Source organism: Plasmodium gallinaceum, assembly GCF_900005855.1.
Source record: "Plasmodium gallinaceum strain 8A genome assembly, contig: PGAL8A_v1_63, whole genome shotgun sequence".
Classification (NCBI taxonomy): Eukaryota; Apicomplexa; class Aconoidasida; order Haemosporida; family Plasmodiidae; genus Plasmodium; species Plasmodium gallinaceum.
In genome coordinates, this window is record NW_021628222.1 from 344882 (window position 1) to 371892 (window position 27011).

Consider the following 27011-nt stretch of genomic DNA (forward strand, 5'->3'; position numbering starts at 1 on the left):
GCTTTATATATACACATATCTGTCAAATAAAAATTGAAGATTATGGTTCAAATATTTAATTAAAATATAAATATTAAATGTATATTCATTTTTTTCTTTCAACATTTTTTTTAGACTTTTATATAAAACCAAATCCTTCTTTTCCTTCCATAATAGCTCTAATTAGTTTACTTCTTAACAATTCTTTTGATGAATATTCAGGTAAATCAAGTTGGTTAAAACAGGTGTGAGCAGTTGGTAGTCTATCTTCTCCATAAGCTCTATAAATGATCATTTTTTGAGCTCCTCTCATTCCCATTAAATTTTTAAATCCACCTAAAGGTACTCTACTTGTACCAGTAACAAACTGTAAAAATGATGCTTTTTTATTTTCATCAAATTCTTGTAAAACCTCCCATAGCCAAATTATTTGAATAGAATTGGGTGTATAATTATGATATTCTACATTTTCTTTTAAATCATTCAGATCTATTGTTGGTATACCACTTATAAGTAGTTCCAGTTCTTTGTCGTCAAAAATTGATATTAATTTTGGTTGAATTAATTCTTTAAAGCCATCCATAAATGCTTCTAATTGTTCCTTTATACTATTAGTGACTTTTAATTCACATAATAATTCAATATATTTATGTTTATTTTCATCAGTTACAGGGATGTTTCTACCATTTGGGATTAAATCAATAATTTTTGTTTTTCCAAATTCATCAATTTCTGTACTAAAGTTTATTTCTAAATTCAAATCTTCTAATTTATATTCTGATATTTTAATTAAACTGTTATAAAATTCAGGATCTACAGATTCTGCATCTGCAGGCAAAATTTTCCTTCCTAACATATGTTTATAAAATGATCTACAAAAATATGCATCTATTACTTGTCCATCATATATTGCTTTTGCGATAAATTTTCCAACAAATTTAAAAAAATGTAAATGATCAGGATTAATATATGATAAGGGATTTGGATGATTAAATTCACTTTTTTTTCCTTCTCTACAAAATAAAGCATAATTTGGATTAAAAATTTCTTTAGCTAAAATAGAATACCATTCTCTAGTTAATCCACCTGCATCTACTCCTTCTTCATTTTTAAAAGTTACTATTAGTTTTCCTTTTAAGTCATTACCTGATTTATTCCTTAATTGGTAATAGGAATCTGTAAAAACTTTTTCTCTTCTTATATTTAATCGTATTGGCTCACTTCTTATTCCTGATTTTAAATATTTTAATTTTTTCCTCAAATAGTGCCTTTTATTTTCAAAATTAATACAAGAAGATGTTAATTTTATCAATGATTTAAAATTATGATGTAGTAATATTGGAGTTTGCTTTATCAAACTATTAATAACTCTTCTATTTATATAAACAAATTTTATTAACTTTTTATGTCTACTATTTATTGTTCCTTCATTGTCTTCTAATTTTATTTGTATATATTCATCTTCTTCTTCTTCTTTTTCTTTTGCATCTTCATATTCCTCCATGTGATAAAAGTCTTTATTTATTTTTGCATTTTCCTCTAGATAATTGATATTTAAATCATTATATGTTTTACATTTATCATTAATTATTTCTTTAATAGTCTCATTTGCATCGTAAAATTTTTCAAAATCTGGAGATTTTTTTATATTTCTATTTTCTTTTCTCGTATCATCCTCAAAATAACCCATTTCTTCTCTTTTATTTTTATTTATTTCTTCTTCATTATTATTGTTTTCATCGTTGGTTTTTTTCTTTTTAAATTTATTAATAAAGTATTTTTCTACATTATTAAAAAAGGTTCCTTTTTCTGTTAAAAATTTATCTTTTTTGTTTGTATCTTCATTTTTATTTTTTTCAGATTCTTTTATATCATTTTCCTTCTCTATTTTTAATTGGTCACTACCAATTTCTTTCTTTTTATATTGCTGATCTTCTTCTTCATCTCCTACTAAGTTTGCTTCTTTTTTCCTTTTTATTTTATTTAAATATGTATAATTACTTGTTTTTAAAACTTTGTTTTTAATTGAATCGTATATTTCATTAGTATAACGTTTTTTTTTTTTATCATATATATTTATATAAAAGGGACTATCATCATATGCCAATTTTTCGTTAATTTTTATACTTTCAATATTTAAATTTGCTACTTTTTTTTCTAAATCTTTGAATTTTTTTAATTTATACTGCGAAACTAAAATAACTTCTTCTATAAATAGATAAGCTTCCATTAAAGGCAATAAATAATTTAAAATAGTTGGAGGCGGCTCGTCATCATTTTCTTTTTTTTTTTCTTCATTATTATTACTATCATGTCTATTTTCTGTATTATTTCTCATATTTATTTGCATATTACTTTGTATATTATTACTTAGATGACAATCAGAATCTGAGGGATCATGTGATGAGGATCCTGAATCAAAAAGAGAAACATTTGGTTTTCCTGAATATATATTATTAATACAATTTTGTGAAATTTCATTTCCTAAATCATTTTCTTTATCATTTTTTGCGATACTTATAATTCCATTTCTTTTGTTGTTACATTTAAATTTGTAATTTTTATCAATTAAAGAGTTATTTATAACTTGCATTGTTTTATTAAATTCTTCCCATAAACAATCAATATTAATGGAGAGAAAAAAACTAGCGCATATATCAAATTTTGTTTCTTCATTTACTTTTTTGCTCTTTTTTTCATTATTACAGTTTGAAATGCCTTTATCTTTATTAGATACATCATTTTTATTATTAATGTTATTTTTTTCTTTATTCACATTTTCTTTACATGTATCATTGACCTCATTACTTATGTTATTATTATTTATATCATTATTTTTATTATTATCATTATCTATATTATCATTTAATAAAACACTAGTCTCAACATCTACATCTGCATCTGCATCTGTGTTCTTCAAATTATTAACTTCTTCTGATATTCCATTTTTGGTTAACTCAAATTTATTTGTTAAATTTTCTATTAGAGAAGGTGCATTAAATAAAATGGTAATTACTCTATAGAACGCTATTAGTTTTTGTTCTAAACTATCTGAATGATCAACAGAATAAACATTAAAAGTCTTACTATGGATTGAATGAACAATTTTTCTTAAATCATAAATTATTCTCTTTATTAATACGTGAGTATGATATTTTAAGGTTTGAATAATTAATTCTTTTAATTTATAATGTGAAAAAAACATCACCATTATTTGTGTAAGTGAAGAAATATCTTGTTTATGAACTTGTTCTAAATTGTTATTATTTGCATTATTACTATTATTATTATTACTATTTATCCATAAAAAATTTGTTTTATAATTACATATAAGTTTACTTAAATTGCTTAAAGCATCCATTGATATAACTTCCAATAAATAATATGGTTTTGAAGTTGAATCATTTTTTTCTGTTTCATTATATTTTAAGTTTCTTATATTTAATAATAAATCTCTATTAATTTTTGATGTATGATTAAATTCTTTCAATTTATATTTTTGTTTCTTATCTTTATTTTTGCCACCATTTTCTTTATTAATGGATGAACTCTGTTCAACAGAACTGCTATTTAATAATGATATGCTATTGATATCATCCTCATTTCTCATATCATCATCTTTGTATATATTTTCATCATTTAAAATTTCTTTTAAGTTTTCAGCATATACCCATCTGGTGAAATTTGCATAGTTATGAATTTTTTTTCCACAGTTAATTAAAAGATTGTATATAACAGATAACAAATGACTCATTAATTTTTTAGATGTTAAATATAATGAAGAATTTAGTAACTTGAATAATATATTTATAGGATATTCATTCTTTGTTTTATCCACTTTTTTGTCAAAATTTTTATTATGCAAATGAAAAATAGATTTTTGATCCATTTTCAATCTTTTTCTTTTTAACTCATATTGTAAAATAACTGCTTCATCATCGTTATATTTTTCTTCTAATTCTTTTTCATTTTCTTCCTCCTCCTTTTCTCTCTCTTCATTTCTTAATTTTTCTTCTTTCTCTTCTTTTGTTTTATTGATGTTTTTTTTCTCTTCATTTTTTTCTTTTTTTCTTTTTAATTTTTGTTCAATATCTTTAGGTATAAAGTAAGACGGATGAATTAATAAAGTTGAAAAAAAAGTAGTAATATGTGGAATAGTAATTAGTAATGATTGCACTTGTTCTAAAACTCTCTCTGCTGATACTGATGCTGTTGTTATATAATTATCTGAAAACAAACCATAATTTTTTTTATTAACATTATGATATAACATTTTAGGTGGAAAATTTATAGCGTTTAATGCAATAAAAGAAGGGTTATTCTTTTTTCCATGTAAATCAACAGATGCTGACCATAAAATATTCATAAATAACTGAAGTGTATAAAATTTGGTTTTCTGATAGGAACAAATTAAATTACAAAATAATGTAAACATTATTTTTTTATTTATTTCTTTTTTCAAAAATAATAACCTACATATATCAATTAAAGCCTGAGAAGATACAGCTTCTTCTAAGCATACATACAGAGATGCAATTTTAGAAGTATCCGAATCTAATTTATTCATAGATGGAAATAAATTTTTTAAATACTTACTTAATGATATATCTTCTTCTTTCTCTAAAGATTTTTCATCATTCATTACATGGTAATTATGATCAATGTTACTACTATTTCTATTTTCATTATTAAAATACAATCTTGATTCATTATTATTGTTATTGTTGTTACTATTATTATTATTAAGATTGTTGTTAGTAGTATTATTAGAATTATTACTATCATCTAAATGTAAATTTGGATTAGTTGTACTAACTGATCTGCTACCTAAAAAATGATCAAGAAAACGAGAGACGGTAAGACTATCATAATTTTCATGACCTGTATTTATCATTATAATTGGATTATTATTTTCATTATAAGTTATTCTAATAAAATTATTTCGTTGCATATTATTAAGAGTATTTCTTAAAGGAATATTCAAACGACGTCTACTATTAATATTATTTCTATTGGTTGTACTTAATGTTCTACTATTTCTTGGGTTTCTATTATTATTATTATTTATTGTAACATTATTATTAATATCATTATTATTTATATTATTATTATTACTTAAATTGTTTGAAGCATTTCGTAAAACATTATTTGTAATTCTCTCTTGGATATCATTTCTTATATTATTTATTCTACTAGCAATATTTGAATTATCTGTGTTTAAATTAGTACTTGGTGTGGTGTTATTATTATTATTATTATTATTATTTCTCACACTACTACTTGAATTTATGATATCATTATTTGTATTATTTTGTCTATTCCTATTACTTATATTTAAATTATTAGAACGACTATTCAAAATTACTAATCTTAAATTCCTTGCTTCTTCTATCATTTCTTCAGTCAGTGTTCTTATAAATCTTATACTTGCGGTAGATAATACATCCCTTCTTAATTCAGGTGTTAAAGAATCTATGAAAGAGATATTTGTTTCATCTTGTAATTCATTTCTTTGATTTTTGTTCCCTATAATTCTTTTTTTAACTTCAGATCTTACACTAGATGGTAATGCTTCTAAGTAACTTTTTTTTATACTATTATAAATATGAAGATTTTTTTCCTTTTCATCTAGATTTGTACTATTTTCATTATTTGTTATGTTTTCATTATTTGTTATATTTTCATTATTTGTTATATTTTCATTATTTGTTATATTTTCATTATTTGTTATATTTTCATTATTTGTACTATTTTCATTATTTGTTATGTTTTCATTATTTGATATATTTTCATTATTTGTTATATTTTCAATATTAGCAATATTTTCAACATTACTAATATTTTCATTGTTTGTTATGTTTTCTACATTTACATTTTCATTATTAACTATTTCTGTAGTATTCATATTATTTTCTATATTTGCATTATATTCTATATTTAAGTTTCCTTCTTCATTAGCAGTATTTTCAACATAAATAATGTCTTCAGTAGAGTTTATGTTATGTCGATTATTGTCTAAATTTTCGGGTAAGATATTGTTTGTATTATTAGTTAGAATTGTTTCTATGTTCGTATTTAATTCATTACTGTATTCATTTGACACATTTTGTTGTATTTTTTTAAATTCTTTAAATTTTAGATAATTTTTATACATTTCAATAGATATGTTTTTCTTATTTTTTATATTTTCTTGTGCCTTTTCATTTACAGCTACTAATGTAATATTCTTTAAATGTTGAATTATAATTTCGTCTATTAAATTATTTGGTAGTTCAATGAGAAAAGATCTATCGACATTTAGAAGTTGTAAAAATTGATTTTCATTAATTCCCAATGAACAACATATTATAAGAAGAGATTCATTTTTAAGAACATTATCAAACAGTTCTTCATAATTTATATTTTTATAATCTTCGTTTTCTATATTTTGTTCATTATTGTTCACATTATTTTCATCAATATTTTCTTCACATAAATTGGCTTCATTTAAGTTTTCTTGCAAATTATTATTTTGATTATTATTTACGTCTGTTTGCACATTTTCAATTTCATCATTTTGCGATTGAGGTTTCATATTTGTAATATTAATGGAATTATTTTCGTTTATAACAATTTCATCAGTTAATTTAGTTTTGTGTTTTGAATCATCATCTTTTTTATTGTCTTCTAAATTGTCATTGGTTAATTTGTCTTCATTTTTAGCAATTTCTGATAAATTTTCATTTTCATTAATCTTTTTGTTTTCTTCATGTTTTTCATTTTCATTTTTTTCTTTTTCTTTTATTTGTTTTCGCATATTTTGGATTATTTTATTTTTTTCTTCAATCAAGTTTTCAATTGGTAGATTTATGTGAACTTTAGGAATAGTTTTACATAATTTGCTATACATCATATTGCAAATACTACTTTTTAATTTTTTATCATTATCCAATACTGTATCAACCAAAATGAATTTTTCTTCATTCTTTGAATCTTTTTTATTTAAATTTTCTTTTTTTTCATTCTTTACATTTTTATTCTTTACATTATTCGTATCCGCATTCAAATCAGATATATTTCTATCATTATTATTATTATTATTACGATTATGTGAGTTACAGCTAGAATTATTAGTAATATTTTGAATTTCATTTAAATAAGAATAGCTATTTTCATTATTTACTTCTTCACTGTTGTTATTATTGTTATTAGAACATGTTCCATCTCTAGTTGTTTCATTTATATTACTCCTTATAATATATGACGGAAAATATGAATTTCTATTAGTGCTAGTATTATTTTCACTTATATTATAATTTCTAATATTATTATATAAATTTCTTAGATTAACATTTGGATGATTAACGTTCATGTTTACAATGTTAGCTCTAGAGTTAGAAGAATTATTAGAAATAGGTTGCATGGGAATATTATTTATTCTATCAAAATTAATATGATAAAAAGTACAATTATTTTCGTTCACAGCATTGTCATACGGATCATTTTCATTAGTTGCATTTTCATTTATATTAAAATCATTGCTATTATTTGGAATATTATTATTTCTCACTGAATCAGATACATTTGTTAATTCAATATTATTGTTTCTGTTTTCATTTCTTCCCCTATCATTGGTTAATAAATTAGAACAAAATTGATTCATTAATGTCAGTATATTAGAATTAGTTGGTATATTATTTACTTCCCTTGAGTTATTATTATTGCTATTATTATTTTCTATTAATCTTTGTTCTATTACATTTTCACTATTTATATTTTCATCATTCGTTTTTTCTACATTATTGTTACTCAAAAGATTGTTTTCTTTTTTTGTAGACTCTGTATTAATTCTTGCTGCCTCATTTAAATATAATAAACTATTATTTTCGTTAATTAAAGAATCTGCATTTCCGTTATAAGAACTATAAAAGTGATAATATAAATCAATTAAACCAATATCATTTTCATTTATATTTGCAAGATCTAATAATCTTTGTGAAGAATTAATTCTATTACTTATTGATATATTTTCATTATTTCCAACATCTTCAATGTTAGTTATATTTTTTATATTTTCCTCATTGTTATCATTTACACATATATTTTTATTAATTGTGTTTTCATTATGTAAATCAATTTCTTTATTTTTTTGATAGCTACTTTCTTTATTAATCTTGAAATTTTCTTCAATCATTTTACTATCCTCTTTGCCATTTTCCTTTTTGTTAGTTTTATTTAAAAAATTATTTTCAATTGTTTTACTTTTTTGTTCATTATTTGAAGTACAAGTTTGTTCATCAATTATATTGTTAATGTTATTATTTTGAATTAAATCATTATTATTATTTATATTATTAAAAATATTATTATTATTATTATTATTATCATCATCATTATTATATAAGTCATTTTTTCTAATATTATTTTCATTAAAATTATTTAAATTATTTGTTAAATTATTATTAATAATGTTGTTTTGTGTTAATGTTTCAGAATTAATCATAATATTTGAATTATCAGTACTATTTATATTTTTCTCAATGTTTGATGAAGAATTTAAAAGAGGGATGTTTTTGGTATGCATAATATTATCATTAACACTGCTATTTAAATTATCCTCAGTTGCATTATTTTCGCTAGTAAAAAAATTATTACCACCTTCATTATTAGTTTTATTATTTTCTTCTATATTATTATTAATTAATAAATTTGTATCATTAATTCCATTTAATATATCATCATTATTTACATTTTCTACTTCATTATTGTCATTATTGAAATTGATATTATTTCTATTACTATTTTCACAATCATCTATATAATCATCATTATATTCATCTAAATCGTCATTAATATTATAAACACCATCTTCTTCTTGTAGAGTATCTAAAATTTCATGCTGATTTTCATTACAATTTAATAAAGAATTGTTAATATTAATTTCGGTATCCATTAAATCTTCGTTATTATTATTTGTTCTTCCATTATCATTATTCTGATTAATACTAAAACAGCTATTGTTTCCATCAATTTCTTCTTCTTCTTCTTCTTCTTCCTCTTCTTCATCTTCATCTTCATCTTCATCATCATCTTCATCATCTTCATCTTCATCATCATCTTCATCTTCATCATCATCTTCGTCATCATCATCATCATCGTAGTCTTCCGTTTCATCCATTTCTCTAATCCTATGAGTACTTTGCACATCCAAGTCATTACTACTATCTGATCCTAAATCTAATCGAGAAACTATGTTGTTATTATTATCACCTACATTTGATAAATTTTCTTCATTTTCATCAACTTCATGTGGTAATAATAAATTATTTGAATTATCATATATTTGATCTTCATCTATTACATTTCTGTCCTGTACTAAATATGCATGAACATGTAAACCTCTATTATTATCATTCTCATTGCTATTTCTTTCTCTTGTATTATCTTCATCTATTTCAATTTCATCATATTCTTCTTCATCTAGTGCTTCTTCATCTTCATCTAAGTCATCTTCAATATCTTCATCTTCAATATCCTCATCTTCTATATCCTCATCATCTTCATCTATTTCATCCTCTTCATCTATTTCATCTTCTTCCACTTCATCTTCTCCGTCTTCATCAATTTCTTCTTCTTCTTCTTCCTCTTCTTCTTCTTCCTCTTCCTCTTCTTCTTCATCAATTTCTTCTTCATCAATTTCTTCTTCTTCTTCCTCCTCCTCCTCTTCCTCTTCATCATGATCATTTGTTTCTATTTCATTATTACCACCAATATGGGAACTTTCGTTATTTTGTTCAGCATTTAGGTCTTCATTTAAATTGCTATTCCTTTGTTCATAATAATCTTGCTCGTTAAATATCTCCTCATTTTCATCTTCATCCATATAATCATCGTCCATTTCTTCTTCATACTCATAACGAATATCATCATCATCATCATCATCATCAGTATCATCATTATTAAAGATAAAATGCTCTTCGTATGATATAACTGAATCAACAGAATAAGGGATATCTGAGCATTCAGAATTATTATTACTTGAATCCGATCTAAAACGAACATAGGATGGATTTAAAAAGGTGACATATGAAATATTTTTTCTTCTTTTATTTCTTTTTATTTTTCTAATTTTTTTATTCTTTTTTTCATTTAATTTATTTAATCTCATCATACATAATTTGTTATTCTTTGTCTTTATAGGGTATCCTAAAATTGGTGCTGATGTTAAAACCGATAAACATCTAATGATGGAGGTAGCTACATTAGCAAAGTCTTCTTTTGTATAATCTAACTTGTTTAACAAATTACATAAAGAATGGCGAAATAAGATTAAATGTTCTCTACTATATAAAAATGTTTTGTTATTTTCATCTTTTTTTTCTCCCTTTTCTTCGTCATCATTAATATCATTATCCTTATTATTACTACTACTATTGTTATAATCCTTTATATTATTTTTATCATTACTATTTATAATATTATCGTCATCATCGTCATTATTATTATTATCATCATTATCATCATTATTATCATTATCATCATTATTATTATTATTTTGATCATTATTATTATTATTATTATTATTGTTATTATTATTATTATTGTTATTATTATTATTATTATTGTTATTATTATTATTATTGTTATTATTATTACTATTGTTATTATTATTATTATTGTTATTATTATTATTATTGTTATTATTATTACTATTGTTATTATTATTATTGTTATTATTATTATTATTATTATTGTTGTTATTATTATTGTTGTTATTATTATTATTGTTGTTATTATTATTATTGTTGTTATTATTATTATTATTATTATCATCATTATTATTATTTTGATCATTATTATTATTATCATTATCATTATCATCATTATTATTATTATTATTGTTATCATCATTATTATTATTGCTATCACTATTATTATTATATTTAATATTCTTATTATTTTGTGTATTTTCCTCTGAATTGTTTTCCCCTTTTTTATTAGAACCTATATCCTTAGAGATATTTTTTGAGGTATTTAATATTTGCTTTTCTTCAAGTATGCAATTTTTTTCAACTTCAATATTTTGTTCATTAACTAATTTATACAACAATGAACTAACTGCATACGAAAAAACATCTATTACATTAGAAAATACATTTTCCAAGTTTTTCTCATTTTTGTTAATGGAATCTTTTTTTTTTTGAAAACTTGAGTAAATTTTTAATAAATGAATTATTTCTAATACAACTTTTTTGTGCACATAGTAACTAGAATTATGTATATCAAAAATTAATTGAATAAAGTTAAGAATATGCTTAACATATATAAAATTTTTTGATTCAGAATTACTTAACGAAGAATTATAATTATCAATATTTTTAAAGTTTTTTTTCATATTTTTCTTTGTGAATGAGCTATATAATAATGGATGACTAAGACAAATAAATTGTGGTAATATTCTTTTAAATAAAAAGATTAAAAAGGGAGTAAAAACTATGTTATTTGAATTATTAATGTTGGATACATAGTTTATTAAATCCATATTATGAATATCTGTTATATATTTCTTTTCATATATAAATGGGAATAAACAACTTCTAAAAGTAAAATTCGATAAATTAAAAAGTGGATAGTAATCCATATAATTTTGTAAATAATATTCCGAAATTTGCTTATAATTATGAGTATTTAAAGAATCATTTCTTATTAACCTATTTATAATACTTGATACTTGTGTATTGTTTTGAGATGTTTTGTTTTCATTTGATGAATTTTTCAATATATCTTCATTTTTTGAAAAAAAAACATTTAAATCATCATTGTTACTATTGATTGGATTATTATTATTATTATTATTAGATATGTTATGGTTCCAAACAATTTCATTAATATTTTTATTTTTGCTAGGTACATTATTATTAGAAAGAAAGAAATTATTACTTACCTTATTTTCCTTATTTATATTATCCATATGGCATGAAAAAAAATTATCATTATATAACATTTCACCTTTAAAATTATGTATATCATAATCCTTTTGAAAAAATGTTTTTATAATTTTATGATTAAAAGATGAAGGAATTTTAATTAGATATACAATTAAATGCTTAAATGTTTTTAAAATCAAATTAACAATAAATAACATATTATCAGCAGTTAAAGCAAAAGGATACATAACTTTATATTCTAAATCATTTTCAAAATCTGCATCATTTCCATATATTTCCATTAATTTTTTATTAAATTTAATCCTTTCTTCTTTTTCATTTAGTTTAATTAATCTTGTTTTGCTCTGAATAATAGTAAACAAATTTAAAAAATCAAACAAGATCGCCAATATATAGAAATTATAAAAATTATTTTTAATTTGATATTTTTTTAAATATTTTGTACTATTTGCTGTTTCAGATAGCATATATATAGATTTTATATTTTCTGGTAATGGTAAGAAATTTAAGTAATATTTATTCTGTTTATTAATAATAATACTATTGTTATTATTTTCATTTATATCTTTCAGAGATTTTATTTTTTTTTTATTTAAATGAAATATAGAATTATTTTTATTTGTGTTTGATACATCAAATTGCTTGCCTGTTTCTCCATTTAATGTAATTTTTATTGTGTTATTATGATTATTCTCATTTTCTTTATTTTTTTTTTGTTTTTCTGTTTTTATAATTTTCAAAATACTATTGTTATTATTCACTTTGTTTATGTTCATACTTTCTTTCTGCTCTATGTTTACTTCGTCATTCATTTCAGTTTTCTCGGTATTTAATGATGATTTAAAATCATTTGAATTTTTACTTTTTTGCATATTAAACATATTTGAATTAATATTTAAACTTTCTAAATCATCTTTATTCTTTTTAACATATTTTAAGTTTGGAAAAAAACACAAGCAACTTAAAACGTCTTCATAAATTTGTGGATTTTTAAAAATAAATGGGTAAAGTGCTTCATTTAAATCGTTTAATGACACACCTAATGCATTTGAAAAATTTTTATTTTCAATCGATTTTAAATCATCTTTTCTCATAAAACATTTGACAGGAATACCATGATATTGAAAATAAGTTTTTATACTGTACTCAATTCTATTAGCAATCACATAATTATCTGTGAAACATTGAATTAATATATTTATAATTATTATCAGCATATCTTTAAATTTTGCTTGTTTAGATATAGTTAAAAGAATACCTAAACTATTTCTACTCATATTATTTAGTATTAAGTCATTTAAATCAAAATATGATAATCTGGGTTCTGAACAATTTGAACGTTCTTTATTTCTTCCATCAATATAGTTAGTAAAGGTACTTGTATCTTTCATACTATTTATATCATCAACATTATTATGATCATTTTCATCATTATTTATTTTTTCATTAATATTATTTTTGCATGGGTTGAAATTTACAATATTCTCTTTTATAAATAATTTATCACATTTTGAAGAATAATTTTTATTTTCTATAAATTTTTGATTATTTTTTTTTTTCTCTTCTATTTGAAACAGCTTTTTAAAATTTTTATATATATTTGGGGGAGAATAAGATATAAAAAATATAACATTATTATATGTGGTTGTTAAATATTCAATAATTTGTAAAATACTTAAACATAAATGAGAATTATAACCTTTAAAATAATATAAGGTGTCAATGCATATTTTTATTATATTATGTTGTTTTTCTGATGACATATATCTTATATTTTCAATAGATGTTTCATAAAAGTTTTGATTGGTGACATTTTTTTTATCATTTTGATTATAGCATTTTTCCATTTTATTAATATTAATTTTATTTGATATGCTATTTTTTTCTATTTTTGAAAAATTTGTATTTTTTTCTTCGGTTATCTTTTCCTCTTTTTGTTTTTTTATTATTTTTTTATTTTTATCATTAAAATTATATAAAGAATAGTTAATAATAATTTTATGTAAACACATAAATAATGGTGCATAAAAACAGGGTGGTTTCGAGTAAAGAGCAATATATTTATTCTCATCATTTTCTATATATAAATTATTTGTTGTTTTTTGTACATTTTCTGAATTATCTATATCAGCCAAATTCCAATATGGAATAAGTAAATTATGAGTTTCGATACTTTTATTAATTACTAAACCCTTATTATATATTATGTTAGTTTTTCTTTTTTTATTTGTATTATTTAGTAAATCATGCTTTAAATTATTTTCTAAATTTTTGTTATTTATATTATCTGTATTTATTATGTTATTTATATTACTTAAGTTATTATTGTCGTTATTACTACAACTTTGATCATCATTGTTTTGTGTTACAATATTATGAGTATTATAATTTTGAATACTTTCATTTTCCAAATGAGTATCTTCCTTCATGATATTTAAATTCTGTTCATTTGCATGTGGAAAAAAATTTTCAAAATTTTCCGAATTTATATCAAACTGTTCAGGATTATTGGAATTTGTCTTACTTGATGGCAATATTTTGTTATATTTCCTTTTTCTTTTATTTTTTTCCTGGTTTCTTTTTAAAGAGTCATTATCATTTACACGAGTTTTAATGTTGCTATTACTATAACATCCTCCATGTGTATCTAATAGACCTTCATTTTTCTTTTGATTTCCATTGGAAACATTTTTACTTTTTTCTTGTGTTAAATAATAATTAACATTATTTTCTACCTCTTTTAAGTAAGTAATATTAAATTTTTGTATAAAAAAAATGCAATAATCGAGAATATTTCTATCTATATGAAGAATTAAATTTTTTGCTATGCTATATTTATGAATAATATTATATAAGGTAAAAAATAACATATATAAACAGAAATGATATGAATAAATTTCCATATCTTTTTGTGATTCATATATTACATCCATATCACCTTTAATATATTTTGTACCATATAAAGATTCTTTATCATCATTTAATTCATTACCTATCTCTTGATCATTGTTCATTTCTTTATTTAATTTTTTATTTTTAATTGAATTTTTTTCATCAACAATATCACTACCTTGATAAAACACTGTAGTATTATCATCACTATGATTACTAGTATCATAATTATTTAGTTGATAATCAACTAATAGATCATTTATCATATTATTTCTTCTATCTTGATTATTGCTATTGTTCATATTATTTGTATTATTGTTGTTAATAGTGTTACTTGGATTATTAGTGTCATTATTTGTTCTACTATTTACTGCTTCATTTTCCATATGTATGAAATTATTATTATTACTATTATTCGTATTATTATTGTTGTTTGTAGTTGTATTTGTAACATTATTTGAAGATGAAGTGTGATTATTACAAACATTTTCAATATTCCTACTTTCCAATGATTTATTTTTATTTATATTTTTGTTTTTTGTTTCTAGTTTTGTATAAGTGTTTTCATTTTTTGTGCTTTTATTTTTCCTTTTATTAAAGTGCATAAATATATGATAACAATGATAAAAAGGTTCAATAGGAAAATTTTCGTCATTTTTTAAAGTCTTAATTTTTTTTGATATGTTTTCAATAAAATAATATAAAATAATAATTTTTACATCTTGATGATTAAATATTCTACTTTTATTACTATTTTTATCGTGTATTGTTTTTTTATATTGATCTAAAAACAATTTTACAGTTTTTTTATCTATATCAATAACAAGAAAACTCAAATATAAATTCATAAAGGACAATTCATAATATGGGATAGTAATCATTATATTTATAAGCATATTGAAAATATATTTATAAATGTATTGTTTTAATAAAAGATATTTTTCTTCATCCCAGAATTCTTTTATAGTATTATTCTCTTCATATGTACGAAATAAATTTGTTTTTAATAGTTTTAAATAATACTGTAAATAAAAAATCATATTTCTTTTGCTATTGGGATCCATTATAGTTTCATAATAATAAATTCTTGCATGTGTTGATTTTGCTTTTGCTTCTTTAAGAATTTCATACATAAATGGAAATTTTTCTAGAACATCTTTATCGTCTTTATAAAAATGATCTTTATCATTTAAATTATTATTATTATTATTATTATTATTATTATTATTATTATCCACTGTCTTTTTTTCATTATCATTTTCAATTATACTTTCGTTAACATTATCATTTCTTCTTATTTCATTACTCGTCTTCTTATTAATCATATTAGAATTTTCTTCACTACTAAATTCATCATATTCAGAGTAATAACACTTTTTATTTTCTTTTTTCCTTTCGGATAAAGATTTTCCTTTGTTCAAATTTAAAAATAATTCCTTTTCTTTAGCTTTATCTAAATAATTCAACGTACAATCTAAATCTGTCGTTCCCGAATAATTTAAACAATCATAAATAGTTTTTTCATCAAATCCCATTAATCCCCATTCTTCCATTATATTTACATTTGGATAATTAAATGCATCCTTTTCTTTTTCCTTATTTCCTATACTTTTTTTTTCTTTACATTTTTCTTTCATCCAGAATTCTAAAATTTTAGGTTCTATTTCGGTTGAATGATGAATAAACTTCAAAATAATTTTTAAGAAGGTATATATTATATTATTATTAAAATTTATATATATATTATTTTTTCCTAAATTATTAATTTTAACACTTGTACTGTTAATATACGTTAACCACATAAATACATTATTGGATATTTCACATTTTACTGATCTTATTGTATTAATAATATCAAAGAAATCTAAGCAAAATAAAAAATTATTGTTATAACTAAATGTATTTTTTTTATTTTTTTGTTTTTCTTCTTTTTCTTTTTCAGGTTTATTATTGCAATCATCAGAAAAGTTTTTGCCTTTGTTATTTTTTTCATATTTGTCTGAAGAAAATTGAGAAATATTCTTTTTGTTGTTATTATCATCAATTATATTATTTGTATCATAATTCTTTTCAACATTTACATCATTAATGTTATTCTTTTCATTATTTATAGTATTATTACTCTCATTATCTTTAGAATTGTTTAAATTATATGTACTTTTATTTACTTCATTGTTTACTTTTTTATCTTTTAAATAATTAATTTCATCGCCATTTATATTTCCTATTCTTTCATTCTCATTTGAAGTATAATCAAATTCTTTATTCAAAGTATTCTCTGTAATATTTTTGTTGTTTTCTTTATTAATTATATTTTCTTTCATTTTCTCACTATTATTTTCAAAATTATTGTGAATCCTTGTAAGAGGATGCAACATTTTAGAACAAAATAAAATCAAATTAAATTTTCCTATATTTATTAAACTGATGAAAAAATCTAAAAAAGCATTAATGGATTTAACAGTAATTTGTAAATAAATTTTTATGCTATTTATATCATAATCAGAATAATACTGCATTAATCTTAAAATATAACGAACAAAATAGGTATTGGTACAGGTGTAATTTTTACTTATATGTATAGGAATATAGTTAGTATATTTGAAATTTATATTTTGCTTATTTTCTTTTTTTTTTTTATAATATAGCGCTAATAATGATATATATACACTCATTACATAATTAAACATATTAAAAATAAAATCAAATGTTCCTACTTTATATAATAAATCTAAAAAATAAAAATAACTAATAAATTCTAACTTATTATCAGAAAGTAACTTATGTAAAATATTTATTAACTCTGAAATGTATTTTATGGTTTTTATTGGAGTGTAGTTTTCTATATGAATTAAAACATTTATATATTTCCTTTCATTTAACAATTCTTTAGTACTACTTTCTGTTTTGTTGTTGTTGCTATTATTATTGGAGTTTCCTGATTTATTCAAGTCACTTATTCCATTTACATTTCCTGTATTATCACATATATATTTTTTATTATATTTATTCAAATTATTATTAAAACAACTACTCACAGAATTTATATTGTTTATTGTGTTTAAATCATTTCCATTATAACAATTTACGTTAACATCATTTAAATTATTAACATTCATATTAAAAAAATTGCTGCTATCAGCATTTTCTGATATATTAATGTTAGATGAATTTTCATTTATATTTATTCCTTTACTTGTGTCCTTATTGTTTAAGATGTTTTTATTCGGTAAAACAGAAATACTAGAAAAGTTAAAATTGTATTTTTTAAATAATATCTCCTCCATATAAAAACTTTCTGGATAAAAATTGTCAATTTTTTCAACACGATAATTCATATATGGTGTATATGAATAATCGTATAAATTGTAATTTTTGTCTACCTTTTTATATTCACCATTATTCATGGAATCATTATTGTTATTATTATATGTAATATTTTGATCTCCTAAAATAGAATCATTATTATAATTCTGTTTCATGGTATTTTGTTGCGTAATATTTGGATTTATTTTTGATATCTTTTTTGCATGATTCTTAAAACTATTTTTTGATATATTAATATTATTTTTATTTTTCTTTTCATTAGCTTTATTTAAATATATAATTTTTTCTGCTGTTATATTATCTGATAATATACTGTAAATATTATTTACATCCATACAAGAATTTTCTTGTATGGGTTTACTAACTAGTGGGATATTCATCATGCATTTTGTTAAACATCTAATAATACATAAAATATGTTTTTGTTGTATAACATTATAAAAAATATAATTTGGACTAGTTTTTACTTTCATTTGTCTAGTGTGACATGCTAAATTAATCATAATAAAAAATTTTTTAATTACTACTAACAATGATCGTAAACTTTCACACATAACATATTTTGATTCATACGGGTAACTTGTATGCATATTAATATTTTTGTCATCTAGATAATAATCATTATAATTGGAATTCCTTGATTTTAAATTATTTGTTTTATCATTTTCTGATTTATTATTTTCTTCATATCTATTATTGTATAAGGAATATATTTTAGAAATATTTGAATCACGAAAAATATCTTCATTTATTTCATTTATGCTACTGTTATAATTATTATTTATATTGTTACTATTATCATTCGTTTTATTTTTATATGTATTATTATTGCTATTATCATTTATTCTATTATTAGTTAATTCATTATATATACCATTACCACAGTTTTTAACATTATCATCTATTATATTGTCTTTCTTTACAGCAATATTTTTTTCAGAATCTTCTGAACTTGAAAAGTATTTTTTGAACTTACATTTCTCTTTCTTTTTATTACTTAAAATATCTGATGGAGTTTTAATATTTTTATGAATAAAGGAGTTAAATTCTGATAAAACTTGAGAAAAAGTATATTTATATATCGTTTTATAAACCCTGTCTTCATTATCTAGCATACTAAGGTGATCAGTTAATTTGTAATCATCTATATTATCTTCATCGCATATAAAATGAATTTTATTTTCTTTATTATTCAAGTCATATAAATTATTATTAACTGAATAACAATATAATGAACGAGTAGAACCAAATAGGTTATATAATAAATAATCTGATTTATTTTGATTGTTTCTAATAGTTCTCTTTACATGCTCATGTACACAAATTTTATCTTTTAAATGTAAAAAGATGTTATTATTTAAATCATTAGTTTGATAAAAATAAAGAGTAAAATAAAAATCAAAAACACTTTCAATTGTTACTAGCACATCAGAAAAAACTTCTAAAATTTTTCTATTTGATAGCTCTGGTGAATCATACAATTTTTCTTCATTTCCATATAACCCTTTTGCATCAGAATAGGCAGAAATCAAAAAATATAAAATATTAAATAATTGCGTTATATTGCACAAGAGCAACTTATTACGATCAATAAATGGTCCCGCAAAAAAATCTGTATTTATATATTTATTATTACTTCTCTTATTTTTTAGAATTACTGACTTTTTCGCTATTATTATATTTTCACTTAAGTCAAAATAAAAGGTGTTTTTTAGTATTAAATTTATATATTGTATATATAATATAAAATTACTATAATTATAAAGAGGAAATAAAAATTGATTATATATATTCTTAAAGGACGAATATAAATATATTTTCATAATAAAGGTATAAATTGGGTGATATTCGAAAATATGAACATAATTTGGTGGTAAACTTATTAAGTTAGCAAATGCCATTAAAAATTTTAAACCATTTAACTTAATAAATGTCTTTATCCATGAACTTTTCATATATGATAAAATACATCTACAAATAATAGATAATCTATCTAAAAAAAATTTATCTCTCCTATATTTATATCTATCTATATTTAAATCTTTTAACTGTATATCATGTACTTTTTTAATAGATAATTCTACATGTTTTTCTACATAATTATAATCTAAGCATTTCCAATATCCTAAATTTAATCCTTCCACATATAATCTTTTCAATAACTTTACATGGAATGTTAAGAAATCTTTCATCACAAACCCGTAGTTTTCTAACTCGTTAATAATATTACCTATAGATACTGCAATATCTCCAAATCTATCAAAAAAGAAATAGTCTGTTTTTATTACAAAATGAAATAAGTTATATATTGGTGTATAATTTAATTTTTTCATAGCAGATTTTCCAATGCTATGAATAAACATTAAAGATAATAATGATGGAACATATATTAAAACTGTTTCATCCTTTAAATTTTCTTCTACAATACTATGCAACATAATATTTAAAATTCCTTCTTTTAATAATGTAGACAAAATAGTTGGATCTTCATATATGTGTTCATATATAAAACCTAGAATATAACCATATAAGCATAAACTAAATTTATGGGGATTTTTTAAAATATACTTAATTATTTTAACAGAAATATAATTATTCGTGAATATATCAAGTAAGGTATCGGTTGGTGAATAACCTTTCAAGGCTAAGTTTAAGGCTTTTAAAATCATCTTAATTATTTTTACTCTCTCTTCATAAATATGTAATTTTAACCAAAATGAGAATCTATTCAAAAGAATATCATCCGTAACCTCTGCGTTCATATCATATTTATTAAAAAGTTTTATTAAGTTTGTATCATTTGCAGAAAATATAGTGTTCTCATTGTAATCTTGAACAATTTTTTTCTCTTCGTTTATGTTTTTATTTGCATCCACATCATTATTTCTTATGTTATTTCTATTTACAATTATATTGTCATCGTTTATATTATTATTAGTGGATTTCATTTCTGTGTAATTACATCCATTTATATTTCCATTCTGTACAGAAGCATTAATTGAATTAATAATATTCTTGCGTTTTTTTAAATATAACTCCATATCTTCTTTTGATTCAATAAAATGTTCATCATAATCACTATAATTAAATGGCTCAAAATAATATTTCAAAAAATCATTTCTATTCATATAATAAAAACTATCTGACATCATAAAAATTTCATATTGAAAGCGAGATAATAATATTTTATATAATTCCTCTTCATCTTTTACTGTAAAATATGAATTAGGAGTAAAGTCAAGTAATGTTTCCATTATTCTTAATAATAAATGAACTATTGGTAAATTAAGTGTATAACTATCCAATAGATAAAAAGGAAAATTTTTCAAAGTATTTTGTTGAGCTATAGTTAAAATAGGACAAGGTTCCATTATGCATGTGTGATATAAGGTTAATAACTGCAGCATCATAGATATTTTTTTTTTTTTTTTTCTAAAATCTTTAAAATATTTTTTTGTCATTTTTTTAAATTCATTTTCACTATTTTTCTTACAATTTTTAATATTATTTATAATTACTTCTTCACTGATGTAATTATCATAATTTATTTCACCTTTATTTTCCACTCTTTCATTTTCTTCACTGTTAATCATATTATTATTACGAATATTAATATCATTAGCATTATTTATATAATCAAAAATGTTAATATTATCTTCATTATTTATATCGTCTGTATTATTCATATAATCAAAAATATTGATATTATCAGCAATATTCATATTACCTTCATTATGAATATTATCAAAAACATTTAATGATTGATCATTACTAGCATTATTTGTATTGCTTGTTGTATTAACATTATTTATATTATTAATATTATTTATTATATCAACATTATTAGTATTATTTATATTATCATTATTATTGTTTTGATAATTTTGTTCATGATTGTTTAAATTATATGAATTATCTCTTATATTTACCTGACTAATATTTATTTGTTCATTTTCATTTTCTCTATTATTTATAGGATATGATACATTATTTCTTATTGTACCATCATCATTAGATAAATTTGATGCAAAAGTATTAGTAATATTTAAATTAAAATTTTGATTATTTCCATTATTTTCTATAGATATTAAATTAGTAGAAGACATAGGAGTTTTCTCATTTATTAAATTAGAGGGAATAACTAAATTATTTTCATTCGAATGACTTCCTAAATTAGCTTGATTAACTTCGTTATGAGGCAATGGTAATGTATTTTGTATATATGAATTATTAAAAGATGTATCATTTTGTTCAATGGAATCAATTTGATTATTATTAACAACTTGTGATACATATGAAATATTGTCTATATTGTTACCTCTACTATTTACATTTTGTGGGGCTTCATTCAATGAGTTGAGTTGACTATCTTCAGCTAAAATATCATTATTGTTACTATTAATAATATTGTTATTGTTACATTTATAATTTACATTATTATTATTAGTAAGAGAACTACTTTCATTTAAATGAGTTTTAATATAATGAGCATTAATATAATTTATACTATAGATTTCCTCTTTATATTCATTCATTATATGTAATGGACATATATCTTTTTGTATAGAATACGAGGATAAAAAATAATTTAAATAATATTTAAAAATGCTAATGAATAATCCACTATGTAAGCGTAAACCTAATATATCTGAAACAAGTTTATAATGCAAATGTGATTCTATTGCTGTTGTTAATAGGTCGAATATTATATGTAAAGTATTAAAATGAATATATTTATGATATTTTAAAAAATATAAAAGTTCTTGTAAAAATATACTATTACTAGCAATAATTTGTGGATATAATATTGAATTAATTGATAGAGAACCGGATATAATTAAGTATCTCAAATTAAATAATTTTTTTCTATATTTAGGGCATACTAATCCTAAATAGATTCTTAATTTATGTCTTAAATCAAACAATTTTTTTTCATAAATATTATATTTTTTCACAATTGTATCAAAAGCATTTTGTAGAACTTCTTTCGCTTCATTATATTTAACTTGTTTTGGAAAAATTGAAGTAAATGGTATTTCATTATCATCAATATTAAGATATATTTTGTTTAAATCTAAATTATAATCAATTAAATCAAGAAAGTGTTTATTTTCAATTTTATAATAAATATTATTCATATATTTTTTATCAGATGTATCATGCAAATAATATAATACTAAACCAGAAATGTAATTATTATCGTTTATTCTACTTATATCATTATTGATATATGGATGAAGATAATTAGGCACAGGTATATTAATAAGTGACGATAGAAAATTTACAATTTCGTTTATTTTATTTTCATTTTTTTTTGTTTTCTTAATAAATAAATAATATATATTTAAAATTTGTGCAGATAAAATTGATATTTTGGGATTGAAACTCCAAAGGAGTACTAATAAATGATCTAAAGAATTATATTTAGATTTACTTAGACAGTTGTCTAATATATAATAGGTAAATCTCAATATTTCTTCAATTAATAAATCCGATGGTATAAATGAATCATCACTATTTTCTTTGATATCATATTTTTTATCATTATTATTATCATTACTATTATTATGATCATCATTATCTATTTTTTTTATATTATTATTATTATTATTATTATTATTATTATTATCAGTTTCACAATCTTTTTTTAACGAATTTTCATTTAACTTACAAACATCTTTAATATTTTTTTCTTCTTTATTTAATTTATTATGTATTATATATTTATGCAACAAATCATCAAATCTATTTAGTACAGGGGCCCATGCAATTATATCTGACTTTAACCATATCCAATCAACAAAAGGAAATAAATGATCTAATAAATTTTTATTATCACATGTTGATAAAATATGAATAAAAAATTTTTCTTCTTCACATATCTTGTCTAACATTAATATAAAATTATCATCTTTTGGAATTTGAATTTTCATTTTTTACTCATAATTTTATAAAAATAAAAAAAACAATTATGTATATTAAAAAAAAAAAAAAAAAAAAAAAAAAAGGCATAATTTTATGAAAAAAGGAAATATAATTTTACGTAAAAAGAAAAAAAAAAAAAAAAAATCCTATAAATTAATACATGAAATTTTAATTAAATAAAATTATATAGTTTTATATAAAGAACATACATATATAAATTATAAAATTTATTTCATATATTTATTTAATAGAAATACATTTATATAAATAAAACATTTTAAAATATTAAAATATAAATACATATATACAGTTTAAAATAAGAGTAAAGTTTAAATGATTTATTAAATTATATAATATATAATTCTTTTAATTTATAAATGTATATATATATATATTTTAAAATAATATGAATTATAAAAAAAAAAATTTAATTTATTTATTTATTTTTTTTTTTTTTTTAAAGTAAAAATCCATTATATTAAAATTTAAAAACAAAAATGAAATTATATAAAAAAAAATTTTTTTTTTAAAAAAAAAAAAAAAAAAAAAAAAAAAAAAAAAAAAAAAAAAATACAAATTAATTAAATAACAGATATATGAATACGTACATAAATATGTAGATTAACAAAGAAATAAATGATATATTACATATATATTACTAGAAGAGTTAATATAATATAATTTTTATAGAAATATATAAAATTAATAAGAAAACTACAAATATAAGGATAAATATATTTGTATTTTTTTTTTTTTTTTTTTTTTTTTTACATAATATAATTAAGTATATGACATTTAATATTTGTTTCTTTTATGAATTTAAAATGGCAAAAATACTTTTTGTTTTAAATCTTAAATTTAAAGAAAAATTGTAATTTTTTTTTTAACGTGTGCATTATATAAAAAAAACAATAAGAAATAAAGAATTTTATGTTACTTTTTAAAAAGAAAAAATAGAACAAAATTGAAAAAAAAAAATTATAAAACATTAAAAATATAAAAATAGCAATAAATTTTAATGAAGTAGTTTCATCATAGAGTTAAAAAGAAAAAAAAAGTTAAATGCAGTATTTAAGAATATTTATCTAAATATTGTTATATATTTAAAAAAAAAAAAAAAATATATGAAGAGATAACACAAAGTGAAACAAGAAAAGAAAAATGTAATTCAAGAGTTTGAAGTTACAATATAATAAAAAAAAAATAAGTGAAAAATTTATTAAAATATAGAAATGCTTAAATATATATAAAAAAAATATAACACCAAAATTTAGGCAATTACATTTAAGCAGTGGTTTTTAGTTTTACTCTATATGTATATTAAATGAATCTAAAACATTTAAAAATTGATATAATTTAAAATGATAACCTGAAAATAGAAATAAAAAAAAAAAAAAATAAAATAATAAAAAAAGACTGTAAAATAAAGCACTCTATTAAGCATTAAAGAATTTAACACAATGTAGAAGTATATATAAGATTTTAATAGTTTAATAAGAAAATATAAAAAAAATATATTTTTTTTAAATCTTAAAATTTTCTACTCTTAACTATGCATTTTTTTTTTTTTATTCCTAGTTTTATGTTCAAAATCAATACAGAATTATAATAAAATTTTTAAAATTTGTTATTTTTCTTTAAGAAATTATTGATAGGTATTATAATAAAATGTTTTAAAAAAATGAAATATACATGTCTGAATATATTTTTTTAAATTATGAAATTTTTAATTGTTAGCATCTTTTATATGCATAATCATATATTTTATAGTCTTTTTTTTATTTTTAAGAATTACATACTTTTTTGTTAAATATATATTATCAATATATATATGTAATTATTTTTTGCAAAATTAAGATATATGTTCACTTTTAAAAATTATTCTTATAAAAACCACTTGAAAAAAATACATATAAATGTATTATAACAGCAGATATACATAATTGAACGTTTATATATTATTTATTAATTTTTTTTTTTTTAATATTTTTCAAAAGGATTTTAGAATAAAATACTAACTTTTAATATATATAAAGTTTTTATTCAGTTTAGTTATCTAAAGAAAAAATATTAGAACAAAACAAAAAAAAAAAAAAAAAAAAAAAAAAAAATGTATTATTGTAGTCATTAAATGTATAAAATTTTAAAGAACTAAATTACTTTTTATTTTTCATTGAATAATAGAAAACAACTAAAATACAACAATACACTTCCTGTTTTTTGAATTATTAATGTATGAAAACTTTTGTACATTTTATCATTTAAAAATGAAATGTTTATTTATATACTTTTTTGTTTTTTTTTTTTTTTTTTTTTTTTTTTTTTGTAAATGAATTGAATTAATTTAATATTGATGAATTAAATAAATTTTATTTTTATTTTTTGAGTATAAAAATTTGTTTTATGTGAATAAATTTTACATATGTATTTTAAACTAAAAAAGAAAAAGAAAATACCATTTTATGATTTTATATTAGGATGAAAAAGAAATGTTTAAAGTTTTAAAATAAAACAAAATTGTAGTATGACAATTATATGGAATTATGTTATAAATAGAAAATCATTTTAATAATTCTAGGGGGAAAAAAAAATAAGTAATAATTAGACATGTATAAATATTGAATAGAATATTTTTTCAAATTATAATTTTTAATCTTAAAAATGTTTCAGCTTTACATTTATTACAATATGTTAGTAAAATAATAAATATGTTTTGAAAAAATTGATATACTGTAACAATTAGAACTTGTATAATATTTATACAAATATAAATACATAAGATATTACAAATTAATTTTTATTTTTTTTTTATTACGATTTAAAACAAAGCATATAACAAATAAAAAAAAAAAAAAAAAGTAAGTATTAACAATACATGAAAAGTTTTTAAAGAAGACATAAAATTAAATAAAAACATAGATCATCAAAAAAAAAAAAAAAAAAAAAAAAAAAAAAAAAAAA

The 27011-nt window shown here is 20.0% G+C and overlaps 1 protein-coding gene across 1 annotated transcript; it reads right to left on the reverse strand.

Annotated features, from left to right (window-relative positions):
- Positions 1-118: 118 nt before the first annotated feature.
- Positions 119-24058, reverse strand: PGAL8A_00119300 (E3 ubiquitin-protein ligase, putative; the record flags this gene model as incomplete). Its single annotated transcript, XM_028674705.1, has 1 exon — positions 119-24058. One exon carries the CDS (start codon positions 24056-24058, stop codon positions 119-121), a length of 23940 nt encoding a protein of 7979 aa, XP_028526309.1.
- Positions 24059-27011: the final 2953 nt, after the last annotated feature.